The 24262-nt window shown below is 36.4% G+C and overlaps 2 protein-coding genes across 2 annotated transcripts in view; both read left to right on the top strand.

Annotated features, from left to right (window-relative positions):
* Window positions 1-11029, top strand: part of dennd5b (DENN/MADD domain containing 5B) — a 39158-nt gene extending 28129 nt beyond the window's left edge. Inside the window, 17 exon segments of the mRNA XM_058773240.1 lie at window positions 221-311; window positions 1540-1647; window positions 2009-2140; window positions 3378-3530; window positions 3625-3703; window positions 4516-4597; window positions 4806-4934; window positions 5078-5199; window positions 5575-5720; window positions 6222-6263; window positions 6894-7012; window positions 7092-7279; window positions 7684-7766; window positions 7848-7974; window positions 8789-8963; window positions 9061-9128; window positions 9131-11029. Coding sequence (XP_058629223.1) covers window positions 221-311; window positions 1540-1647; window positions 2009-2140; window positions 3378-3530; window positions 3625-3703; window positions 4516-4597; window positions 4806-4934; window positions 5078-5199; window positions 5575-5720; window positions 6222-6263; window positions 6894-7012; window positions 7092-7279; window positions 7684-7766; window positions 7848-7974; window positions 8789-8963; window positions 9061-9128; window positions 9131-9243 — 1957 coding nt within the window. The 3' untranslated portion in view covers window positions 9244-11029.
* A 1469-nt stretch (window positions 11030-12498) lies between these two features.
* sinhcaf (SIN3-HDAC complex associated factor) lies at window positions 12499-22336 on the top strand. Its single transcript, XM_058773814.1, has 6 exons — window positions 12499-12652; window positions 16214-16341; window positions 16520-16619; window positions 17679-17802; window positions 18966-19116; window positions 19223-22336. Exons 2-6 carry the CDS (start codon window positions 16214-16216, stop codon window positions 19482-19484), a joined length of 765 nt encoding a protein of 254 aa, XP_058629797.1. The 5' UTR covers window positions 12499-12652; the 3' UTR covers window positions 19485-22336.
* The last annotated feature ends 1926 nt before the right edge of the window (window positions 22337-24262 follow it).

The raw sequence follows: 24262 nt of genomic DNA on the forward strand, positions 1-24262 counted from the left end.
TAGTTTTAAAGCTCTGTTTTAAATTAAAACAGCTGCTGCAATCCATCTGTTTTTAGTCACACTTCAATATTCAATAACCCAAATTTTTTATTTTTTATTTATTTCGCTGTCTTTTAATTTCCTCTGTGGCAAAAAAAACACTAAAGCAAACTCTTTAAAGCTTGTATCTGTGTGTGTGTGTGTGTGGGATAATCTAATAATGGAAACCCTCTTTGATCAGGTGGTCCAATCGCACATGCTCGACTCAGCGCAGAGTGGACCGTCACAGACAGCAGAACGACCATCTTGTGCTGGACAACGACCTCAAAGAGGTAAGACTGCAGCTTTCTTCCACTTCAGCCTCTCTCCTTTCTTTTTCTTTTCATCTTGTTCTGTGTGCAGCCTTTGATTAGCACGGGCTTTTTATGTAATTCCTTCCATCTTGGGTCTTTTTACTTACTCCATCTCTTTTCTACTGGTGCTTTCCTGGGATCTTATTTGTCAGATGGTAGATAAAGCTGATTGTTGGCAGAATCGCAAAGTAAATAAAAAGTGGTTTATCCAAAAATGATAATTCTGTCTTTTACTCACCCTCATGTTGTTCCAAACCTGTACGTTTTACTTTCTTCCATGGAACACAAAAGAAGTTATTTTGAAAACTATAACTGTTCTATTGTTATTGTTAACTAAAATTAAAACGATTAAAACTGTTTTCAGTAATTGAAATAAAATATAAATATTGGATGAGAAAATTAAGCTTAAAAAAGTAAACTCATTTATTTTTTTTAGTTAGTTGCCAAAGCAAAACCAATGACTAAACCTGAAATAAAAATAAAGACAAATAAAAAATATTGTTTTTATTTATAAATGAATAACATTGACAAAAACACATAACAGAATGTCTAAAAATGTAAATTAAATCTAAAAATGAATATGAAAGATCATTTAAAAAAATAATTATGGTACATAAATAATTCTAAAATAACAAAAAACTAAAATAACCCATGTACTGTGTAAGTTGTCATTTACTGATAAATAACCGACAAGCATTACAACCGAAGTTAATAATCCAGACTGGCTGATTGATTTTCAAAAGAATGATTTGTACAGGAATTAAATCTTGCTATGTCATAAACACGTGCGTCAAGGAACAGTATGACTCAAGTCAAGAATTTTACATTGTTTTTCAGTGAGTTATTACTTATAATTATGATAATGAACAGTAATTCTCCATAAATCACAGATTTTTGATGTCTGAATCACATGAATGGTCTTCAGGGCTGTAAGTGATTTACATGAAATTTGACTTGTAAATGGCTCCTGATGAATCATGCTTGATGCAAAGGCCTCTTGGGGTTTTAGTGAATTTGCCTGTTCTCATTTCTTCATTTGTCTCCATTTTCTTTTACTTCTGAGTTTGCATTTTCTTTTTAAAGTGTCTTCTTGCTTGTCTTTTCTTGCATTCATGTGCATGCTGCTTTTTTCTTTCCTTTTTCTATTGTTTCCTTATCGTTTCTGTGTGTGTTTATATGCTGTGTGGGCTGTACCACCTCACGGCAGGTGGAGGGGTGTTTGCTCCTGCAGAACTCAATGGCTTTCTGGGAGTGGGATAAGGCGCCACCCCCACCTATTAAACCGCCTAAAAAGTCCTTCTCGGCCTGCTGTCTGGTATGTGGAGGCCTGCCATTATATGACCGACTTAAAACATTCCTAACATGCCCTTAACAAACTCCTCCCAGATGACAGAATTCCTCAAAGCCTCTCCCCTCAGACACACAGTGACCTTTGAACTCTGCTGCACACAATCCTGCCCCTGGATGTTCCCACACGCCAGAGTAGTGAGCGCTTACCGACCCAGTCACTCAGCAATCATAAACCCCACAACAAAGAATAAAATCCTCTGCTTTATAATCAACCCCCTGTTGTAGCCCAATTGATCTTGTTTTTCTGTAAAGAAAGCAAGGTATATTAAACCTTTTTAAATGACATTTGCTCTTTTAAATGTCTGTGTCCTGATCTCTTTGTGTAGAAGTACATGCAGGAGGCCCGTAACCTGGGGAAGAACCTGAGACAACCCAAACTATCAGACCTGTCCCCTGCGGTCATCGCTCAGACCAACTGGAAGTTTGTGGAGGGTTTACTGAAAGAATGCAAAATGAAGGTCAGGATGAGTTTAATATGCACAGATGGATGTATTTGTGTGTGTGCGTGTGCGTGTGTTTTAACAAGGTTCCCACTGCCATGGAATAGCTTGAAATTAATAATGTTGGTTATAAGCTGATATTGGAGGTTTATTTTATTTATTTATTTACTTATTTACTTACTTACTTACTGGCATCGAGATAGTGGCTGTTTAAATATATATGCTAATTTAACTTTTTTTTCATATTCAAATACATTTGCTGTGATCTCTTAAAAATTACTTAAAATTATTCTTTAAAAACACTGTTTATCATTATTAAATTCGTAATTTTTTAGCAAATCTTCAAATGAATATCCATTTTTGATTATTTGTTATAATATTGTGATACCTAAATTAATTAATTAATTTGTTTTTAATGACAAAATCGTATATAATCATAATATTGGTCAAGACATGGAAAGAAATATTTGGCTTATCATATTGACAAGAATTTTAGTCGTACATCTCCAAACTTTTTAAGAGCTGCTTGATTCAAACAAGTGGAAAAATTATGATTGATTTATGTACTTAATTTGTTATCCCTAAAAAGTCAAATAAATGAATGCAATCATGGAAAAAATTTTTTAAATTACTTTATTTTTATATGAAAATTATTATTAATATGAAATTATATGTCATATTAAAAATGTCTGTGCTCTAAAATATTTAATCGGCTAGTTATTAATCTTTATAGAGTAGAACTGAATGCAATCCACTGTCATAACATCAACCTGTCTGTAGAGGGTCTGTCAGCAGAATAGTTTAGGGCACGGACATTATTAATATGAAATTATTTCTGTGCTTTAAAATAGTTCATCGGATAGACATGATTTTTTTTTTGTAGAGTAGAATTTAATTCAAGTCACTGTTCGTAACATCAGTCAGTCTGACTGGAGACAGTTGTAAACTAAGTAGTATAATCACATGCATTTATTAATTTAAAAGCTTGATGCTTAAGATACAATACAAATGGAAATCTGCTCCAGCAATCTCTGTGTAATGATTTTAATATCCTTATCTATTAATCATGAACAGCTGGACAGGTCATGTAAAAGTCATAGTTCCCACACATCTTGACCAACGCATTTCTGTGTTCCGAGTACAAGCATAATTACTAGTCTGACCCATTTGTCTGCTGCATTAAAGACCTTAGACTCAATCAAGATTGAAATGTCTGGTATGTTGTTTTTAATGTTGTTTATCAATGCATGTTCAGACCAAGCGTATGTTGGTGGAGAAAATGGGCAGAGAGGCTGTTGAACTGGGACATGGAGAGGCAAACATCACCGGCCTGGAGGAAAACACACTCATAGCCAGTCTGTGTGACCTGCTGGAGAGAATATGGAGCCATGGCCTGCTGGTCAAACAGGTGAGGTGACACACACAATTGGAAATGCGTTTCACATTATAACACATACAAGCTAACGCTGGAAATCACTGTGTGCTGTTATCCTGGTTTATAGGGAAAATCTGCGCTGTGGTCTCATTTATTGCACTACCAGACGAGAGAAGAGAAAAACGAGCAGCTGTCAGGGTCTCCAGGTAAAACACACATGAGTTCATAAGATGAGAAACAACTCTACTCAAGTAACTGTGCAAATATAGATATAGAATGACTTTCAGGGGTGTTTCTGTAGGGCTGCATTTAGTTGAGGTTCATCTCGCATAACATAAATGATAATTTGGCGCCTCTAGCACAGTTCGCTGAACTCAATTATGTGAAAACAAACTGCAAAACCTTGTTTGTGATATATTTGTCATATGTAAATGTATCAAAAATGGATTAAAGTAGGATTTAATATACTTGTTTGAAGTACTTGTCATGCTTTGTATGCTTGATACTGATTGCAAGTGTTATTGCTAACATTTAGCATTACTGCGTCATATTGAAGTGTAAATATACTTGTATGCAAAAAAAAAAAAAAAACATGCTTTTTCTTTCTTTCTTTTTTTTTTTTAGACCTAAAGCTTGTTTTTCATTGTTTTGGGGAAGTTTAAGACCTAATGAAGTTGTAAACATGTTTAGCTAACTTTAAATTGCTTAGTGCTTCTCATAGAAATACTGAAAGAGACATATAAGATATACATATTTTTCATGTTCATAACTGCTATAGTAATTTCAAAACGCACTTGAATTGAGTTTTAAATTGCATTTTGGCATTCAGTTTGCATAGTTAGAAGGGTTTGTGTTCATGTATACAGTATGTCTAGACTATGTTTCAGTGCTTAGCAACACTTCTACATGCTAAGCATGCTAACAGGCTAACAGTGCCTCAAGAAGGGATTTAAAATTGCTATTTTCTTTCTTCTAAAACTGCTCTAAGTGCCAAAACTGTTTGTTTCTTGCCCCGCAGTGTCTAATGGCCAGGAAAAACGAAAGCCAGAGTCCAGTGTTGGTCTTCCTACATTACGTGTATCCGTCATACAGGATATGAGGTGTGTTTATTGCCTGAGGACAGTTAAATGTTGTATACCGCAGTGCGTATTACTTTGTTTTGGTTGTATTATTCAGTTGATGGTGATGTTTTTAAAAAAGTGATTGATTTGCATTGCTTGCAGCCTCTTCAACCCACATGCAGTGAATTACATTATTGCTTTTGATTCTCTGTCTTTCTTCATCATCCTTTCTCTGTCGACTTCTCAGACACATCCAGAGCATGGGAGAGATTAAAACCGATGTAGGTCGAGCACGTGCCTGGATCCGTCTGTCTCTGGAGAAAAAACTACTTTCCCAGCATCTCAAACAGCTGCTGTCTAACCAGGCCTTAACCAAGTACGTACAATACTTAAAACACATCCACACACACACCTGCAGGCTTTCAGACTCCCACATACACACCAAAAAACATGCTCATCGCAAGAATTTGTGAGTGACGCAAACAAGCACCTGTTAATAAGTTTGCGATGTTCCCACAGGAAGCTGTACAAGCGTTACGCCTTCTTGCGCTGCGAAGAGGAAAAAGAGCAGTTTCTCTTTCATCTCCTGAGCCTGAATGCTGTGGACTACTTCTGCTTTACCAGCGTCTTCACAACCATAAGTAAGTCCCACAGGAAGAGAGACACACACAGATGTACAGATATGCAAATCAGGACTGTATCTTCTTAGTCAGTTGATGTATATTCAGTTTTTTACATTTGTTCCTCCAAATATCTTGTATATTTGGTTACATATTTGATGCAAACACACAAACAAAACAGCAGGGAACAGCTTCTGTATTCATCCATCATATCCGGCACTTGATATTGATTTGATGCTGTGCGACGGACTAATTGATTGACTGACCAAGGCATGAAAAATTCATATTTATGCTGCACAACAGAATGTCACATCGCAACTTAGAATATCTTTTTAACTCATTATGAATTCATTCTGTCTTTTTGTATAATGCTGTGCATTTTTTTTGTATCCTAAGTGATTCCATACAGGGCCGTTATCATTCCCATCAAGAAGCTTAGTAACGCAATGACGACGTCCAACCCCTGGCTGTGTGTGTCCGGCGAGCTGGGCGACTCCGGCATCCTGCAGATCACGAAGAACGTTCTGGAAATGACGTTTGATGTGAGTGCCGTGACATCACGCTCCAGCTGTTCTGCTCTGAAACTGATACATTAGTTTATTTTGAGTGTGTCACAGTTTGTTTTCCTGTGGGACTGAAACAATCATCCATCCTGCTATCCGCAGAATTGAGTGTGCTTGCAGGTCTTTCGAACATCTGTTAGATCGAAACTATTTATGGAAATGACAGAAATATAGCTGAACAAAATATGAGATTCACACATCTGTTGTGAAATTTACTTTGCTTTGGCCTTTCAAAATATTTTGCATTCCCTCACTATTGAAATGATTCTCTTGTTGTCCAGATTATTTCTTTATTCCCCAAACTGAAATAGTGATTCATGCATTAGTGATCAAAACCTCTTTATTTATGCACTTCCATGAATCTATAACTTTGAGGAAGGAGATATTATTCTTACATCCCACCTCATACAACCAATCACTGCCATTTGTCTTGCTGTCAATCACCCATCATGTTCTAACTCATTCTGTGTCCTCTCGCAGTCTGCCTTTAGGCCTCACACGCACATCTCCATCGCCTTCAAGGTTAGGTGCACATCCCTCCATTTTATTCCTCCCTCTCTCTCCATTCATCCATCTCTCCATTTTTCTACTTCTCTACATAGAGAGATCTCCTCTTCTTCTCCTTTGGGTTGTTGGTTTAGCTTTAAATCTTGTGATTTTTTTTTACTTTGTATTTACTCGCTAAAGCTAGCTTTTAACTCTCATTTGGAACTTACAGAGTGTTCATTTTGGACCCTGTTTGTACACTTGCGTTTAGTCAAATTCTGAATGTTTTTAGAGCCATGGGTTTAATATGGTCTAAATCAGGGGTGTCAAACTCTGTTCCTGGAGGGCCGCAGCCCTGCAGAGTTTAGTTCCAACCCTGCTCCAACTCACATACCATATAGTTTTCAAATAAGCCTTAATGACTTGATTAGCTGGATCAGGTGTGTTTAATTAGGGTTGCATCTGAACTGTGCAGGGCTGTGGCCCTCCTGGAACTGAGTTTGACACCCCTGGTCTAAACCGACCATAATAGTGCATTGTACACGTTCACTATCTTGGTGTCCTTCCTCTGCTCAACCCTCACATGGGTTGTTCAGTTATTCTCAGACAGCCTCTCAATGCCTCTGACATGGTTGCCTTTATCTGTTCTGTATGTGTGTCTTACAGTGTCAGAACCTCGGGAAGTTGACAACAGTGCAGCTGGGTCATGATAATTCTGGCCTGCTTGCCAAGTGGCTGGTGGATTGTGTCATGGTCCGCAATGAGATCACCGGCCACACGTACAAGTACGGCCTACTTTAGCCTTTTGCCATTCATCCTGCTCCTTTTATGGTTTTCTTGTTATTTACTCATTATCCTTTCCAGGTTCCCGTGTGGCAGGTGGCTGGGGAAGGGTGTGGATGATGGCAGTCTTGAGCGAGTTCTGATTGGTGAATTTGTAGTTCCATGCAACGATGATGACGGAGGAAGAGGGTCTAAGACTCCGCCCCTTCAGCGATCACCTTCCCAGATCCGACGAATCAGCATCACATCACTTACAGGACGTGGAAACAGTAAGTTCAGCATAATTTTCAAAGGTGCTGCTCAGTAATTTGATTTCTTGTGCTGGCGGTCATCTTGGACTTGCACTGACACCTAGTGGTTAAAATGTGGCATGGCATAAATAACATTGTTTATCAGTGACATTGTAGAAATGCTCTATTAGTAGTCAGCCACAATTAATTTTTATTTTTTTAAACAAAAGTGTCTGATGATGGGATTTACGGAAATGAAGTACATAGTACTCTCCTTGTATATAAATCAGCTGTTATTAGGCTACTGGATATGATTGTCTTTTATCTATTGTGAATGTACATTCAAAACTATCTTTAAATTTATAATCGATGTTAATTAATATTAATTTCTTTAGGTGTAAAATCTTTTTAATATTTGTTAAATGCAATTCTTCTCTCTACAGAACCAACAACTGTACAGATACAGGAATCCATCGGTGAAGCAGTCAACAATATTATAAAGCATTTCCACAAACCAGAAAAAGAGGTATGATATGCCCACGCTTGATTATTATCATTTTTGTTGTCATATCATTTTTTTAATCTAAAGGTTTGTCTGTGCTTTCAGAGGGGCAGTCTTACGGTCTTGCTGTGTGGAGAAGGTGGTCTTGTGTGGGCACTGGAGCAGTTCTTCCATCATGGATTCCGCTCGGCTCGAATCTTTCAGAAAAATGTTTTTGTGTGGGACTTCTATGGTAAGCTTAGCTTATTAAATGTTTCCCTGCGACAGTAGAAGAGAAAAAGAAAAACTCCTATAGATCTAGTTAATTTATCATGTTTGTGTTCATATCTGTGGTTTAAAGCTTAAAACTTACTCTTTATTTATTTATTTGGGGGAAAAAAACTGGGATCGGTAAGATTTTTGAGTTTCTTATGCTCGTCAAGGCTGCATTTATTTGATAAGAAATTCTGAAAGAAAAACAGTAATATTGTGAAATATTGCAAATTAAAATAACAGATTTCTATTTTAATATACTTTCAAATATTTTTTTTTTGCAAAACAAAGCAGAATTTTCTGTCATCACTACATTCCTCAGTGTCACATGATCCTTTAGAAATCATTCTAATATTTTGATTTATCGTCAATGTTGGAAACAGCTTAATATTTTTTTGGGACCTATCATACTTTTTTTTTTTTTAGGATTCTTTGATGAATAAAGTTAAAAAGAGCAGCATTTATTTAAAATGGAAAACTTTCCTAACAATACAAGTCTTTACTATCACTTTTTAGCAATTTATATTTATATACATTTATGTATCGGAGGGTGTAAAATAACTTTAAATAACGTCATAATTTTAAGGCCTCATTATATATATATATATTTATAACAATTAATTAATGCTGTTGTCCTCCAACAGTACTTTAAAATGGAGACATTTTAAGCATTTAGTATTGTTTTGTATGTGATTTAAAAATCTATTATTTCTATTATATTGTTATGCTGCTTAAAATATATAAAATATGTTGCTTATATAATATAATGGAGTTCATATTTCTGTGTTGTACAGAGAGAACAGTAGCATTTATGGAGAATGCAGATCAGATTGGAGACCTGCAAGAAACACCAGAGCCCCTAGGTCTGAATTGTGAATCTTTCTGTCGATACGTCAACGCCATTAACAATATGCCACGCAACATTGGCAAGGACGGCAAGTTCCAGCTACTAGTTTGTCTTGGGGCGAGGTAAGGACACATACATGCTCCACTAAGCAAACTAATTTAGTTTTTTAATAAACAAAATGTATTTACAGTTGTCTGCATGTGTATCCCACTCTCACAGAGACCGCCTGTTGCCACAGTGGCTCCCTCTACTGGTCGAATGCCCCGTCATCACACGCATGTATGAGGAGACGCGTTACTGCGAGACAAACTCACCCTCAGCTCTCTCGTCGCAGTTCTGGAAACGCTCCATGACTTCCCCATCACACTGGAGAGCTCTCTAACTAAAAGCGTTGAGCTGTAACTTCACATGCTGAGGTCAAAATCAGACTGCGCCCCCTCTCTGCTGCCACCCTCAGGGCCAAAGCGGCTCTGCAAGTACTCTGCCTTGTGCATTCGCTGACCAGGGAAGGACTGAGGACTTATCGAAGCATCTCTCAACACGACTGCTCCCCCAAAGAAATGAACTCAGAAGTGTGTTTTGTAGCAGTATTTGGAGTTGTTCTCTTTCTAATTGAAAGCGTTGATGGATTTTTTTGAGAAGACAAAGTTTTTTCCTGTGGATTTTGCTTTCAAACCTGTGGTCATTTCCGCGCACATCTGTCTGCGAGTCGAATCCGCTAGCGTTTCTGCTTCAGATCATGTGCCGTCTTTAGAAAGCACTGTTTTTTGCAAAGTATGTCAAGATACAGAGAAGCCTTAGTACTGACAGATTACATGTCCAACACGTTCAATAACCATTATTTGACTGGCAAAATTATTATGCTTGAGGAATTCAGACATGAAGTGTTTATAAAGACTTGAATTTTATGTTTGGGTGTTTAAACTGATGCTATCGGTGTTCTGATTGGCTGTTAGTTTGGAAGAAAGATTCTTGATATTGGATAGTCTAAAATTGAAGATGTCAATTTGAAACATTCTCCTGGTTAAAAGCCTGTCAAAATGAATTTTCAGAGAAAAAGGACATTCCAACAAGATGTGAATCGTTGTATGTTACAAGATATGTTTATACGTGTGATGTGCGTGTGTGGCTTAACATTTGGGAAGATGTGTTTATTTTGCCAATGAGTATTAACTTCATTCTTAGATCATAGATTCTTAGTGTCATGTTTAAATTTTTTATTTTTAAGAAAGAAACACTGGAAATCATCATAAAGCAATAACAAGCCTGTTTCAGATCGGGTTTTTTTGCTATTATACTTAGTCACAGTTAAAATCTCTCAAATATTAATTATTACAGTTGTGGGGTGCTTTAAATATAAAGTGTAAACCCTAGTATTTACCACTAATTGAAGGTCTAAATGCAGCAATTACTTTGTAAATCCATGTTTGATTACTGCAGGACTTGCACATTGCTTAGAAATGAATAAGTATTGTCCTTAAATCAGCCTTTGTGTTTGTTCAGTTTTAATCCGGAATCCCTGTTGAGAGAAATCAAGTAGTAATTACATATAAATTACAAATGTTATAGGATGAATAACAGCTTTGAATCTCTTAATGTTACTTAAGTTTTTGTTTTTAAGACTCTCAGCATTTAATCTAAGAGCTGTGTAGCACGTCAACCTGTGTATTTTATTTTATTTCTTTTTTTTATAATGACTCGGATCATTTGTATGTATTTATTTTCAAATGATGCTTTTGTGACACTGGTTGATTTTTGCATTGACGCAATCTTGGGTTGATTTATGCAGTAAACTGACACTGTATCATTTATTTATTTTACTAAATCTACTTTCAGAGTTTGTATAGTATGGAATGTCCATCTTGTGTAGAATTCGACTTGTTTTAGGCCCCAATAGTTGCTGAAATCCCAGAGAATCCTCTCGCTGGAGGGATGAGGAAGCTGCAGGAACTGTCCCTTTGTTTGCAGTGCTGATGCATGCCACATGTTTTAGATCTCGGAGAAGTTCTGTTGCTGTAAATGAATTAGTTCCTCTTCTAGATCTTGCCTCATTCCGTCTGTTTTTTTCCCCAAGTATGAAAGCTTCTAAACATCGATTATATTCTAAAAAGCTCCCTGTCTAAAAATGAGTGGGTTCCTCCATGTTTATATTTGTGAAGCAACTCATTAAAATTGCTCTGTTCATCCATATTTGTGTCCTCTCTGAACTTCTTGTCATCTTGTGAACGGTGTGTGCAGACGGGACATTATTTCAACACACGGTAGGCATGCATGGTATTCCAGGACAGCGCTCAGGTCCTAGAGAACATTCCTCTATGAAGAGTCATTCTTCATGGGACATTATTTTTAGTTTAGGGACATGCTGATGGCATCTGTGAAACAAATGTTCTGCACTGTCTCATAAGTGTTTTATAGCATTAGTATATCTCCAATATAGTAGAAACCTGAGATTTCATGTTAGGGGAGACTGGGGAGTGTTGCAACATGAAAGTTTAACCAGTTATAAATTAGTTTATTCATTCATAAAAAAAAAAGGTACAAAATCTGTCACTGGGGCAGTACCTTTTTAAAAAAGTAAAATTTGGTTTACCTATAAATAAGCGTATTAGTGCATATTAGTACCTTAAAAGTAGGCTACGTATTACCTACAGTCTTTGTACCTATATGGTACATACTGTATTAGTACCTTTTGAGATTTTGTACCTTTTTTCCTTGAGTATATAAGCACCAAGCTCCTAAGATGACAGTAGAAGCTGTGTAAAAATATAAAGCATTTACAGGACAAATAGGTAAAGTAAAATTACATGTCATAATTTGATTTGTGATGGCAAATGAATGTCAAATGACAGTTTACTGTGCATTTAATTCGCTGTAGTGTTACTATCTTTACCATTTTTAAAATATGTAATATAACAAATAGTATCTACAAAGTGAAATTAGGGGTAGTGATTTCAGACAAAAAGATTTGATTAAATGTGTTGTTGAAATAAAAGTTAACACTTATTTTTACCACAATAAATGTTCTATATATCCCAGGATCCAATATAGTGGTGAAACAAAAGCACTAATAATAGCTAATTTAGACAATAATTTAAACAGTCACATGTAGCCTAATTTTCTAAACTAATCTGTAGCACACAAATACAGGAATATTACAGCAAAGTCTGAGGGAAAAAACACGGAGCTATGAGCTCTAAACTAAATTTACACTTGCCAGTTTTCCCTATAAATATGATTGTTTGAAGGAAATAAACGTTTTTGTCTCGAAACCTATATACATTTTGGTTAAAAATGTTACATTTATAAGGTCTAATGTCGTTTAGTTCTCTCAGCCTATTTAATTTATTCTGCAGAGCCGCCAAAAACAGCTCTCTCGAACTATTTTCGTGATGAAGTACCGAGGACCGAGCTGGCGACATGTGCTCATGGCTGACGGCCGCGGAGCGAGAAGGATGTGCTGCGTTTGTTCAGACATCTGCTGTCCTCGTAGTAGTAGAGCGTAACTCCGCCCACCGGGATCGCAGCGCACTGGCTGCTGCCCTAGCAACCGGACCCGCCCACGTTTCCCGCGTAATTTTCTCTTCCTTTTATGGGCATTAGAATGCAGACGCAGTCAAACGTCAGCCCCGTATGCAAATTAGGTTGATTGAAGAAATTCAGAAAATGGTGGATGGAGTTCGGCGCATGCGTAAACATTTTACTATACTCAGACAGAAAGTGAGACAGTAACGAGTGGCGCATTGTTAAATGAGTAACGCCTGTAACTCTTGGATTTCGCTGTGTGGTCTGACTTCAACTGCTTCAAGTCGAGGTAAGAAAAAAGGGCTTTTTCTTAAAAGTAACTTAACATTTTATGCGTGCGCGGAAAATGTTGTATTCGCCTTTCGAAAGGCCCCCTTAAGAAGTTGTGTGACAGTGCGATGCCCGGCTGAAAGCTGTCGCATTCATTAGAAATGTAGCAGTAAGATCACTTTTGAGGCTTGCTGAAATCGTTTCACATTTTTGCTTGAGTATAAAAGCGTGCGATAAGTTCAGTGTTTACACTTGAGGAGGCTGCTGCTCATACAGCGCATCACATTTTAGGGCGCTCGCATCCTTTGCTGATGATCGCTGTTAAGTGTTTGATAACAGAATCGGTTCATTTGAAGCCGAAATCGATTTCTGTTAAACTTGTCAGAACAGACGTGAACCAAAAACGAGGGTTTTGACAGAAATTGTTAATATTGCATTTTAAAATAAACAATTTGCGTTCGCGTAATGGTTGAAAACCGAGAACTAGATGCAAAAACTATAACAGTAAACATGCATTCTCATATATTTGTGTAGTTGGTGTTATACGCATGCACTGAAAACCAGTTTTGCTGTTTCTAGTCGTTTTAAACTTGCGATACTGAACTGCGTGTGGTCTCTACTCTGCTGTTGGTGGGTGTGCTTCAAAACAAACCCGCATTTTCACAAGCTCATCAACGTTTCCAAACTTCTGCTTCACTAACTCAAGAAGTTCAACGTTTATGTAACGATTAAAGCTGTGCTACTGTTAAAGATTCATTTCATGTGCGACGGAGGCGGTGTCACTGACGCATTTAAACGTGGAGCTAATAAAATCGATATTTTATTTTAGTATCCTGCTGGACTGTTTAAAAGTGTCTTATATTTATCCCTTTAAGAAAATAAACATGCAAATACGTGTTTTGTTAGGCTCTGTGCTCTTGAGCGAAGTTGTTGCATGGACAGCATGTGTTTACAGTCTCGAGCGCAAAGCATGGAGTCGCACGAGCCACTGACGCAGAGTCGCGCGGAAAACAAAGAGCAGCGGACAAGCGGTTCGATTAAATTCACCCGTCTTTCTTCGCTGAGCACCATTGGCGTTAAAGAAAGCGCGTTAATTAGTTGCTCGCACCGAGCAGGAGTCGTTTTCAGTGAAACTGCGGGGGAAACATGCTGAATGTGTCTGTTTAAAGATGCCTTGTGGCGCGCCATGCTTCCGCGCGAGCTAGTAGTGGGCGGTGAATACGGCGGGACACACGCACCATTTCTCTGCAGTGCGCGGACGAGTGTACATTTAAACGCCGAGAAACATTGATAGTGTCCGTATTATGTTATCTGGATAACTTTAGATGGCACATTTAGACGTGTTAATGGCACTTTTGGTCGCGGTTTCCGTAACGGCATCGCATTACTTTCTTGCCCTCATTTTCTTCCCCTCCTCCCTTCTCAAACGCGTTGCCATGTTTGAATTGCGTCAAGCGTCAGTTCAACTCGCGCACTTGCACTGTACAGTGCACAGTTTTAGAAATATGATTAAATATTAATATATGCATATATTTAATTAAAAATGAAAATGCAAAGGCTTCAGATATACATCGGAGAGATGACCCAGTTATACTGTATGAATTTGGTGCCTCGCCAAGGCACCGCTGCTGTCACCGATCAGTGTCGATGCGCGAGGCCACCGGTGTCCGGCTCTATCAGCACCGAGGTTATATAAGACCGAGCACTCGGTGCATTAAGCTCTTATCCCACTGACGCGATGATGACTGATAACCCATATTTCATCTCTCTGTCTGTCTCTCTCTCTCTCTCTCTAATATAGCCTATAATCTATTAATAGTTATATGTGCCCCTGGACCACAAAACCAGTCATAAGGGTCAATCTTTTGAAATCTCATGTGAATCCCTTTTTTTTTTTTTTTTTCAGATTTAGGCTATACATCACCTGAAAGCTGAATAAATATGCTTTCCATTGATGTATGGTTTGTTAGGATCGGACAATATACAACTATTTGAAAATATGAAATCTGAGGGTGCAAAAAAAAAAAAATCTAAATATTGAGAAAATAAAGTTGTCCAAAGTCCTTAGCAATGCATATTACTAATCGGAAATTAAGTTTTGATATAATTATGGTAGGAAAATTACAAAATATCTGAACACGATCATTACTTAAAGGGATACTCCACCCCAAAATGAAAATTTAGTCATTAATCACTTACCCCAATGTCGTTCCAAACCCGTAAAAGCTTCGTTCGTCTTCGGAACACAATTTAAGATAATTTAGATGAAAACCGGGAGGCTTGTGACTGTCCCATTGACTGCATAGTAAATTGTCTTAAATGTCAGTTTTTCGAAATTGAGATTTATAAATAAGCTTTCCATTGATGTATGGTTTGTTAGGATCGGACAATATTTGGCCGAGATACAACCATTTGAAAATCTGGAATCTGAGGGTGCAAAAAAATCTAAATATTGAGAAAATCGCCTTTAAAGTTGTCCAAATTAAGTTCTTAGCAATGCATATTACTAATCAAAAATGAAGTTTTGATATATTTATGGTAAGAAATTTAAAAAATATTTACTTAATATCCTAATGATTTTTGGCATAAAAGATAAATCGATCATTTTGACCCATACAATGTATTTTTGGCTATTGCTACAAATATACCCCTGCGACTTAAGACTGGTTTTGTGGTCCAGGGTGACACATATGTAATATTTATTAAGTAATACATTTATTAACACCATAAATGTACTATTTATGTGTGTACACAAATGTGATCCTGGACCACAAAACCATATAACGCGGGTATATTTGATATTTCAAAAAATGTACCCTTATGACTGGTTTTGTGGTCCAGGGTCACAAATGTATGTAGAGCAATTATGAAAATACTATGATAAAATTGAAACAACAGAAAAGTCATATTTTCATATTCATTTGTGTAAATTTCACCATTATTTCCTTATGACCAATTATATGACTTGACCAATTATTAGTAAATGTTTTATTATTACAATGTATATAGGTAATATACACATGCATACACTACTGCTCAAAAGTTTGGAATAATGAAGAAGTGTCTTATGCTTACAAAGACTGCATTTATTTGATAAAAATACAGAAATAAATTAATATAATTTATTCCTGTGATGGCAAAGCTGAATTTTCAGCAGCCATTGTTTCAGTGTCACCCTTCAGAAATCAGTCTGATATGCTGATTTGCTGCTCAAGAAACATTTCTGATTATATTATCATTGTTGAAAACAGCTTAATATTTTGGTGGAAACTGTGATACACTACCATTTCAAAATTCTGGGGTAAGTAAGGGAACAAAAGTAATACATTTATTCAGCAAGGACACAAAAGTAACATTTATAAATTTACAAAAGTATTCTGAAAAAACAAAAATCAGTTTCCACAAAAATAATAAAAAGAACGATTATGTATGTATAACAGTAACTTTAGTTGTTTGTAACTGTGCTGTGGTACTTTTTGCAAATCAAATTCCAGCTGTGTTTAAAAGCTTGTGTAAAATCATTGCATCAGCCGTACCAAATAGAAAGTTGTTTTACTTCTGTCTTATCCATGTGTTACAGATGTTTGGCTTTCATAAGCCAAAGATGTACCGCAGCCTTGATGGATGCTGCATCTGCAGGGCAAAATCCTCCAGCTCTCGTTTCACTGACAGCAAACGCTATGAGAGAGACTTTCAGAGCTGCTTTGGGTGAGTTGGGTGTCTATTATGTGCTTGTGGTTCCTCTGCAATAACATGATGTATCTAGTCAAGCGTTCAGACATTTTCTTTTAGAGTAATGTGGAGGAAATAATGTTATTTGTTTGTAATGTGAGAACTTCATTGATTTCCATATGCATTATCTTATTACAATGGGATACTTCTACAGTTTAGGGGAGACTCGCTCTGGTGAAATCTGCAATGCTTGTGTTCTGCTGGTGAAACGCTGGAAGAAGCTTCCTGTCGGTTCCAAGAAGAACTGGAATCATGTAAGCTCTGTCAAATTCTCCAAGCTGCACACATGCATGCTCAGACAGCCGCTTATTTATCACACTGAAGTCTTTTCTTTTCAAATTTCAATACACATTGTTCCAAAGCAGCCGTACACAGAAACACCGTTAGTGAACAAGTAAACTGCAGCTGCGGTGGCAACTCCCTAAGATGCTAAAGTAGATGAGGAAGAAACCTTTGGAGGAACTGAGAATCGGCTGAGCAAGCCCACATCCTCAGAATAACACGCATTTCAATAATTTCATACATGCACAAATGTTTATTTTAACAGATGCAATAGTATTAATAATAATGAGCTACATAGTATTACATGGTAGTAGTCACTACTTTCAATTTAGTACGATTCTAATGATGACAAATGAAAGCTAATGCAGTTTATATGATATGAAAAATTATGTAGTAATGTTTGGGCCCACTGTATTACTACCTATTGTAGTTGGTCTAAGAAATAGATATATTGATAGAATTCTTTATTGGTTTGTTTATAACTAATATAATTTTAATATGACAATATATATGTAAAATAATTATAAATCTGACCTATAATATAATATAACAATAAATAAAGTCAACTTTATTTATAAAACACTTTATATAAAATACATTTTCAAAGCAGCTTCACAGTAATAAAGAGAAATAACAGAATCAATGATGCAAACTTTGTCAAATATGACAAATAATTATAAATCTGACCAATGTATTATAACTTGTATTGGTTATAAACAAAACATAAGTTTATATAAATTTGTTTTAGGCATTGCATTTTATGACAATAAATAAAAATTATTTTAAACCTGACCTATTATCATGTAATGCCTAAAACACAATTTGATATATTTGTTTAGAACTAATATAAAATCAATTCTATGACAATAAATAAATACATGCATACATGTATAATAAGCCTGACCTATAATACCTGAAGAGAAAAATACATATTGCTAATTTTTACAATATGTTTATATATATATATATATATATATGTAAACATACATTTCCTTCACAGTCTGAGGATTGTTATTATGAATTGTTATCAGGTGGTTGATGCCCGAGGGGGACCCAGTCTGAAAACTACAGTGAAGTCAAAGAAAGTCAAATCTCTGTCCAGACGGATCAGACCGAACCAGCTCAGCAGAGTGCAGAAAGAACTGAAGAGACACAGTGAGCGCACAATCACATATTTCAATTACAAAACAACATGAAATGCTTTTTAACTAGGGCTGTCAATCGATGAAAATATTTAATCGTGATTAATCGCATGATTGTCATGAGTTAACTCACGATTAATCGCAACTTAATCACACATTTTTATCTGTTCTAAATGTACCTTAAATGAATACTTTTCAAGTTTTTAATACTCTAATCAACATGGGCATGGACAAATATGGATGCTTTATGCAATATGTTTATTATTAGTGAAACCATGGTTAATAGAGCATGAAGAGTAGACATGTTTCATAGGTCATAGATGTTTTTCAAAGAACTTGTTCATTTCTATTAGACACATGAAAAAAAGAACATAGAAATACCAGGTTCCTATTACTTCTCTTTCTTTGCACGGAGCAATTTACTTACACAAATTACATTTATGCATGACAGGGCAGCTTACTTCTTCTGAACATGCAAAATGTACATTTATTATTAGATTTGTTTGCCACTCTGTGCCCACACACTGTATCGAAATTCTCAATAAAACTGTTTTCATTTATATATTTTACTGTTTCTGTTGTCAGACAACGGAATGAATATGAAATAGTGACTGAAACGCGACCCATTAAGACTACATAACCAGCTTTCCCTTCCAAGATGTTAATCTGCACAAAAAACCCTGATTTATAATCGAGCCGTCGTCTGATTAAAATCAAATAGGCTGTGCTGTGATTTCGGCTGTACTTGCATGTAAAATTAGAGCAGCAACATAATATCTGTTTTAACAAAGCAGACGTACAGCGAGAGAAAGAGGTGTGCGCGCGCTCGTGCGGCAGTACTAGCGAGTCTCAGAAACTAAATAAGGTTTGGGAAAGCCCTAAAGATTGGTCGCTAGGCGCTTTTTGAAAAATAAAAAATAAAATAAAAAATAAAGTTGCTAAAGGGGTCGGAAAAGTCGCTAAGTTGGCAACTATCAGCTATTTCTATTAACTATTTCTCCAACTACGGGCAAGGCCACGGGTAAAACAGAAAATGCGCGCTGCGTTAATATAATTAGTGCCGTTAAAATGAATTTGCGTTAACGCATTAACGCGTTAATTTTGACAGCCCTATTTTTAACACATCCTTTATCAACTAATCTTTCACATAATTTGCCAAAATGTCTTCATTAACAGATTCAGATGCTCACAGCACCACCTCCAGCGCCAGCCCCGCTCAGTCACCCAGCTACAGTAACCAATCAGATGAAGGCTCTGACTCGGAGTTGACTCCTGGCTCCGCCCGCTCTCCAGTCTTTTCCTTCTTGGACCTGACATACTGGAAAAGGTATTTATTTTTGCAGATTCAGCCTGATTTATGAGTTTGATCTTATATTTTACATGATAATGAACACTTTTTAAATGAAACGAGTTCATGTACAAATCTCCTCTAGGCAGCGGGTATGTTGTGGCATCATCTACAAAGGTCGCTTTGGGGAGGTCTTGATCGACCCTCATCTCTACAAGCCCTGCTGTCAGAAGAAACAGGAGCAAGAGCAGGAGGAGGAAGAAGAAGAAGAAGAAGAGGAGGAGGAGGAAGAAGAAGAGGAAGATGGCGACCTTGAGAAAGAGGAGGTGCAGAGCAGTCAAGAAATTCTTCAACCGCACTCCTCTCCTCAAATAAAAATGGAGCAGGAAGTGGAAGAGGAGTGGTGATGCCACATTCCCAGGGTACTGACTTGGCATTCTTAGGAAGCCTTCGAGAGTCGAAGCCCCTCAGACACTCTCAAAGACGTTCTCTCAGATTGCCTTCGATTCAAGAGCAGCTGGATCCTTGTTCGTCTTTTCCTGTTTCTTTCTTCCTTGTTGAGAATGTGTCCCTTTCATTTCCTTCGCAGTCAAATCAACTTTTATTTATCAAACTGAACTGGCGTCCTTGTTTTCCAGAGCCTGGTACCGCGCTGTTGAATTTCCTATGAGGATCTTTTTTTTTTTTGTAGACCAGAGAAAATTTGTTTCTTTTTTTGCTATCCCGCTCAAACACAGTATGCCTGGATCTACATGCATCATGCATAGAAATGTAGGGAATAGACTTGGACAGTAACCACAATCCTACGCTGTCGCTTTTGTGCCCTTTGAGCACCATTGTGCACTTCCTCTGGGCGACTGTTTTTCTGCACTTAGTAGTATATAGCAAGCAGCATCTGCTAAATTCTAGCTCGGTGAAGATAACGTTCCACCTTTTTGCTGGGATATAGCAATTATTTAGGGAATATCTTTGCCTTTTATATATTTATTTTTGTCTGTCTTTGTCTTTATTCTTAAGGTCTGCTCTGATTTTTTTCCTCTCGATTTGTATTTAAAGGGACAGGTCACCTAAAAATGTTGTTGTTTTTTTTTTTTTTTTAATGTCATTATTCTGTCATTCTCCCTCATATTGTTCCGAACTTCTTTCAATTTCTTTCTCTTTTTTTCGTGGAAAACATAAGGTGAGTTTTTGAAGAACATCTAGCAGCTTTATTCAGTAATAACGGAAGTGAATGGGGATTAGGTCTGTTAAGCTCCAAAATGACAAAAACACCCTGAAAGTAGCTAAAAATTTAGCTGTGTGCTATGTTCCAAGTCTTTTATAGCCATATGATAGCGATAAACCAAAGTTTATGTCATATGGACTACTTTTAAGACATTTTTATGGAGCTTTTTGTCTTTTTGGAACTTGACTGCATCAGTTCCTTTTAACTTTACTATACAGAAAAGATGCAGGATGTTCTTGAAAAAAATCACTTTTATGTGTTTAATGTAAGAAAAGTAAAGGATGATGATGTGAAGGTGAGTAAATTATGACATATTTTTCATTTTAGGGTGAACTGTCACTTTTAAACCCTGATTTCAGTGCAGGTTGTCTGTATTCAGCCTCTAATAGGCAACAAACTCAACTCGACTCATAGTGTTTAACCGCAAACGTTTCCTCAGACAGGATTTCTCTGGTGCTGAGGCAGACTGGGCATGGCCAACCAAAAATAATGCCTGGCTATCAGCACTCTTGTATTCAGTGTACTAATGTAAATATCCAAAAGTGTAGATTTGACTTAAGGTTTTTGGAAAAGAGCATGAACGCTAAGGAAACTATTGTCTAGATGAAAATCTGCATGAATTTTGCATGGCCTTTTAAGAAGATTTGTATTTCTTTTTCTTTTCTTTTCTTTTATTTTGCAACCATGTTGCAGCATAATTTAAGAATAATTTGGGCACATTTTGAGACGGTCCCAATATATTTTTGTAGATAAAAACAAGAAAAGAACAAAAATGAAATCAGACTTTGACTACAACATGACATCTTAAGATGTCATTGTTTAATTATTACAGGGATTTAATTGCCTTCTGCTATTTTTCAGAATTGGATATTTTCAATATTGTCTCATTCAAAGCCAAAAAGCCCAAGATTTTTGCTATTTATTCAGCGATCTTATATTCATGTGTTCATATACCTCCTTTCTCTCTTGCTTTCTGCCTTTTGTAAATACAGTGTTTTCGCAATGACAGATACTACTATTTTTACTGTCATGAAAGAATTGGGCACACGGTCTGATCGTTTTGGTTGTTTTTGGTTTGATGCTTTTTCTCCTGCGAAAATACTGAAAAGTTAAACCAATGTCAGCTTTATTAAATTACTGTCTGTAATAAGCTTTCATATATAAGGAGTATTCGTACTATATATCCCGATGTTTCCCTTTTGTTCCAGTAGGTCTGTCCTGCCTGTTTCTTTATAATTTTATTGTTTATGATAGCCTTGGCTATCTTGGATTGTACAAATTACATTGACGCACACATGCTTGTTTAATTCCAGGGGGTGGCGCTAGAGAGTTCATTTGTTTCACACAAAACACTCCATTGCACATGAATTTGAATTCTCTTTCTGGGCAGTTTATTTAATATGTGCTCTGTTTTGAAATGGGTATTTTGATGGTGGCAGCTTGTGGCTTTAGCGTGAATATGCCATATCACAGAATGGCATGAACAATGACTGTATTCATGGTAACATCCGTTCAGGGGAAGCATCCTATCGTGTCATTTCTATGATGGCGTTATTTGTAAATATAAGGTGTGTAAGACTGAACAATGGTTATTATGAATACTGTTTTGTCTTTATTTATTTCATATTTATTTGTCTTGTGGTCTTTTCTTTTTAAGTCTCATCCAATTTTGTCATAGGACTGACCTGTCCTAACAACACTGCAATATGGACTGAAAAAGCTTTTACACATCACAGATTGTTGGCCGAGACTCACTAAACGTTATGGAGAACTTCAGGACTAGACCGCTGTAAAAATAGACTTTTTTGGTGTATGCTAAGTACAACGATTTGATTATTTTTATACTTTTGTTTGAGGGTTTCTAATGCCCACATACTTTTCCTTAGACTAGCCCTTTAGTTGTAGTGCTACAGGCATGTATGGTAGCTATGCACTTTGTATTCACAATACTAGAGCTATATGAAGCAGGTTTTGTATTTTTTTACATATTGTACTTTTTACTTGTTCCTCAATAAATGTAACTTGTGATGGTTACACTTGTTATGTGCATTGGTGTAAACGTGCATTTGGCAGCCACTTGCATTGCATTCAGATTAATATTTTACTAACATGCCCTGGGAATTGAACCTATGACATAAAATATATAATTTTATAAAATAAAATGAGCAAGATAATAAAATACTAGATAGACAGTGGCTGGTATATGGCTACACCAAAGTTGTGGGTTCAGTGCATGAACTGTTGAAATGGGCTACAGTGAAAAGAAATGAATACTTTCATTTAGCAAGGACATATTATATTCAACAGTAAATACTCTTGTAATGTTACAAAACATTTCTATTTCGAACAAATGCTGTTCTGTTGAACTTTTCAATTCTGAAAAAACTAAACATCTGTATTAAAATATTCAACATTTGATAATAACAGGGTTTCTGCAGGTTTCATGAAGGTAAATTTAAGACTTTAAGACCAAGTAAACACATGGAAGGGGACATAAAAATCATTAAAATGAAGTGCGTTCATGAATAAAGCAAGAACAAATATCTATCAGTGGGCTCAAAGAAATAAAATTCAAAGGGAAAATACATTACATCTATAATACACCTATCTGTATATGTTTGATGATGTACTATTTACCAAAATTACAAATGACAATGGCAAATGTATTTGTATTCATAAAGCACAATTAAAATTAAATTTAAAAAACATTGACTACTTTTTCTAAACACCTTAAATGATGATACAAATGATTATACCAAAAAGACACATGAAGAGCATGAAGGGAAGACAACACTGTAAAAAATTTACATTTTGAAAAATTGTGGAAACTGAAAAATAAACATTGACCCAACAAATTGCTTCCCAAAAGGTCTGAAGTTAAAATTAAAAATATATATTCACCGACCGAACATATTAAATTGTGCTCAACCAATCTATCAAGCAGAAGTGAAAAATCTGTGTTGGCCCAACAAGCCTTGCACCAAAAAACGCGTGTACGCATGCGCCTGAGAGAAACCTTGGTGTAGTGAATTCAAACGTCTGCGAGAGAGAGACACCATTTCCAGACGGATTTTGGTCCATTGTGTTTTTTGAAAACCAAAGTTACTGCACCCGTTTACCAAGAAATTTTGGAGCACTTCATGCTTCCTTCTGCTGACCAGCTTTTTGAAGATGCCGGTTTCATTTTCCAGCAGGATTTGGCACCTGCCCACACTGCCAAAAGCACCAAAAGTTGGTTAAATGACCATGGTGTTGGTGTGCTTGACTGGCCAGCAAACTCACCAGACCTGAACTCCATAGAGAATCTATGGGGTATTGTCAAGAGGAAAATGAGAAACAAGAGACCAAAGAATGCAGATGAGCTGAAGGCCACTATCAAAGAAACCTGGGCTTCCATACCACCTCAACAGTACCACAAACTGATCACCTCCCTGCCACGCCGAATTGAGGCAGTAATTGCAGCAAAAGGAGCCCCTACCAAGTATTGAGTACATATACAGTAAATGAACATACTTTCCAGAAGGCCAACAATTCACAAAAAATTCACTGTTTTTTTTATTGGTCTTATGAAGTATTCTAATTTGTTGAGATAGTGAATTGGTGGGTTTTTGTTAAATGTGAGTCAAAATCATCACAATTAAAAGAACCAAAGACTTAAACTACTTCAGTCTGTGTGCATTGAATTTATTTAATACACGAGTTTCACAATTTGAGTTGAATTACTGAAATAAACTTTTCCACGACATTCTAATTTATTGAGATGCACCTGTATGTGTTTCCGCTGCATTGCAAAGATGCATTTTGTTGATACTAATTTCATTTGCTTGGTAACAGCCCAAATGTCTTATTCTAATTGACTACTAAAATGTAAGAATTTGACTCAAACGATGAAGCACATTTTTAGAAAAATGGCTTTATGAAGGTAAAAATGCCCATAAAAGGTAAAACTCAATTTAAACG

This window comes from Onychostoma macrolepis, chromosome 04 (assembly GCF_012432095.1).
Source record: "Onychostoma macrolepis isolate SWU-2019 chromosome 04, ASM1243209v1, whole genome shotgun sequence".
NCBI classification, from domain to species: Eukaryota; Metazoa; Chordata; class Actinopteri; order Cypriniformes; family Cyprinidae; genus Onychostoma; species Onychostoma macrolepis.

What these genes read in the sequence shown, in the direction of transcription:
- sinhcaf (XM_058773814.1), top strand. Translation starts at nt 16,214, where the DNA reads ATGTTTGGCTTTCATAAGCCAAAGATGTACCGCAGCCTTGATGGATGC. An exon ending in GACTTTCAGAGCTGCTTTGG is followed by an intron (nt 16,342 to 16,519) that starts GTGAGTTGGGTG and finishes ATACTTCTACAG; the next exon opens with TTTAGGGGAGACTCGCTCTG. An exon ending in GAAAGAACTGAAGAGACACA is followed by an intron (nt 17,803 to 18,965) that starts GTGAGCGCACAA and finishes CTTCATTAACAG; the next exon opens with ATTCAGATGCTCACAGCACC.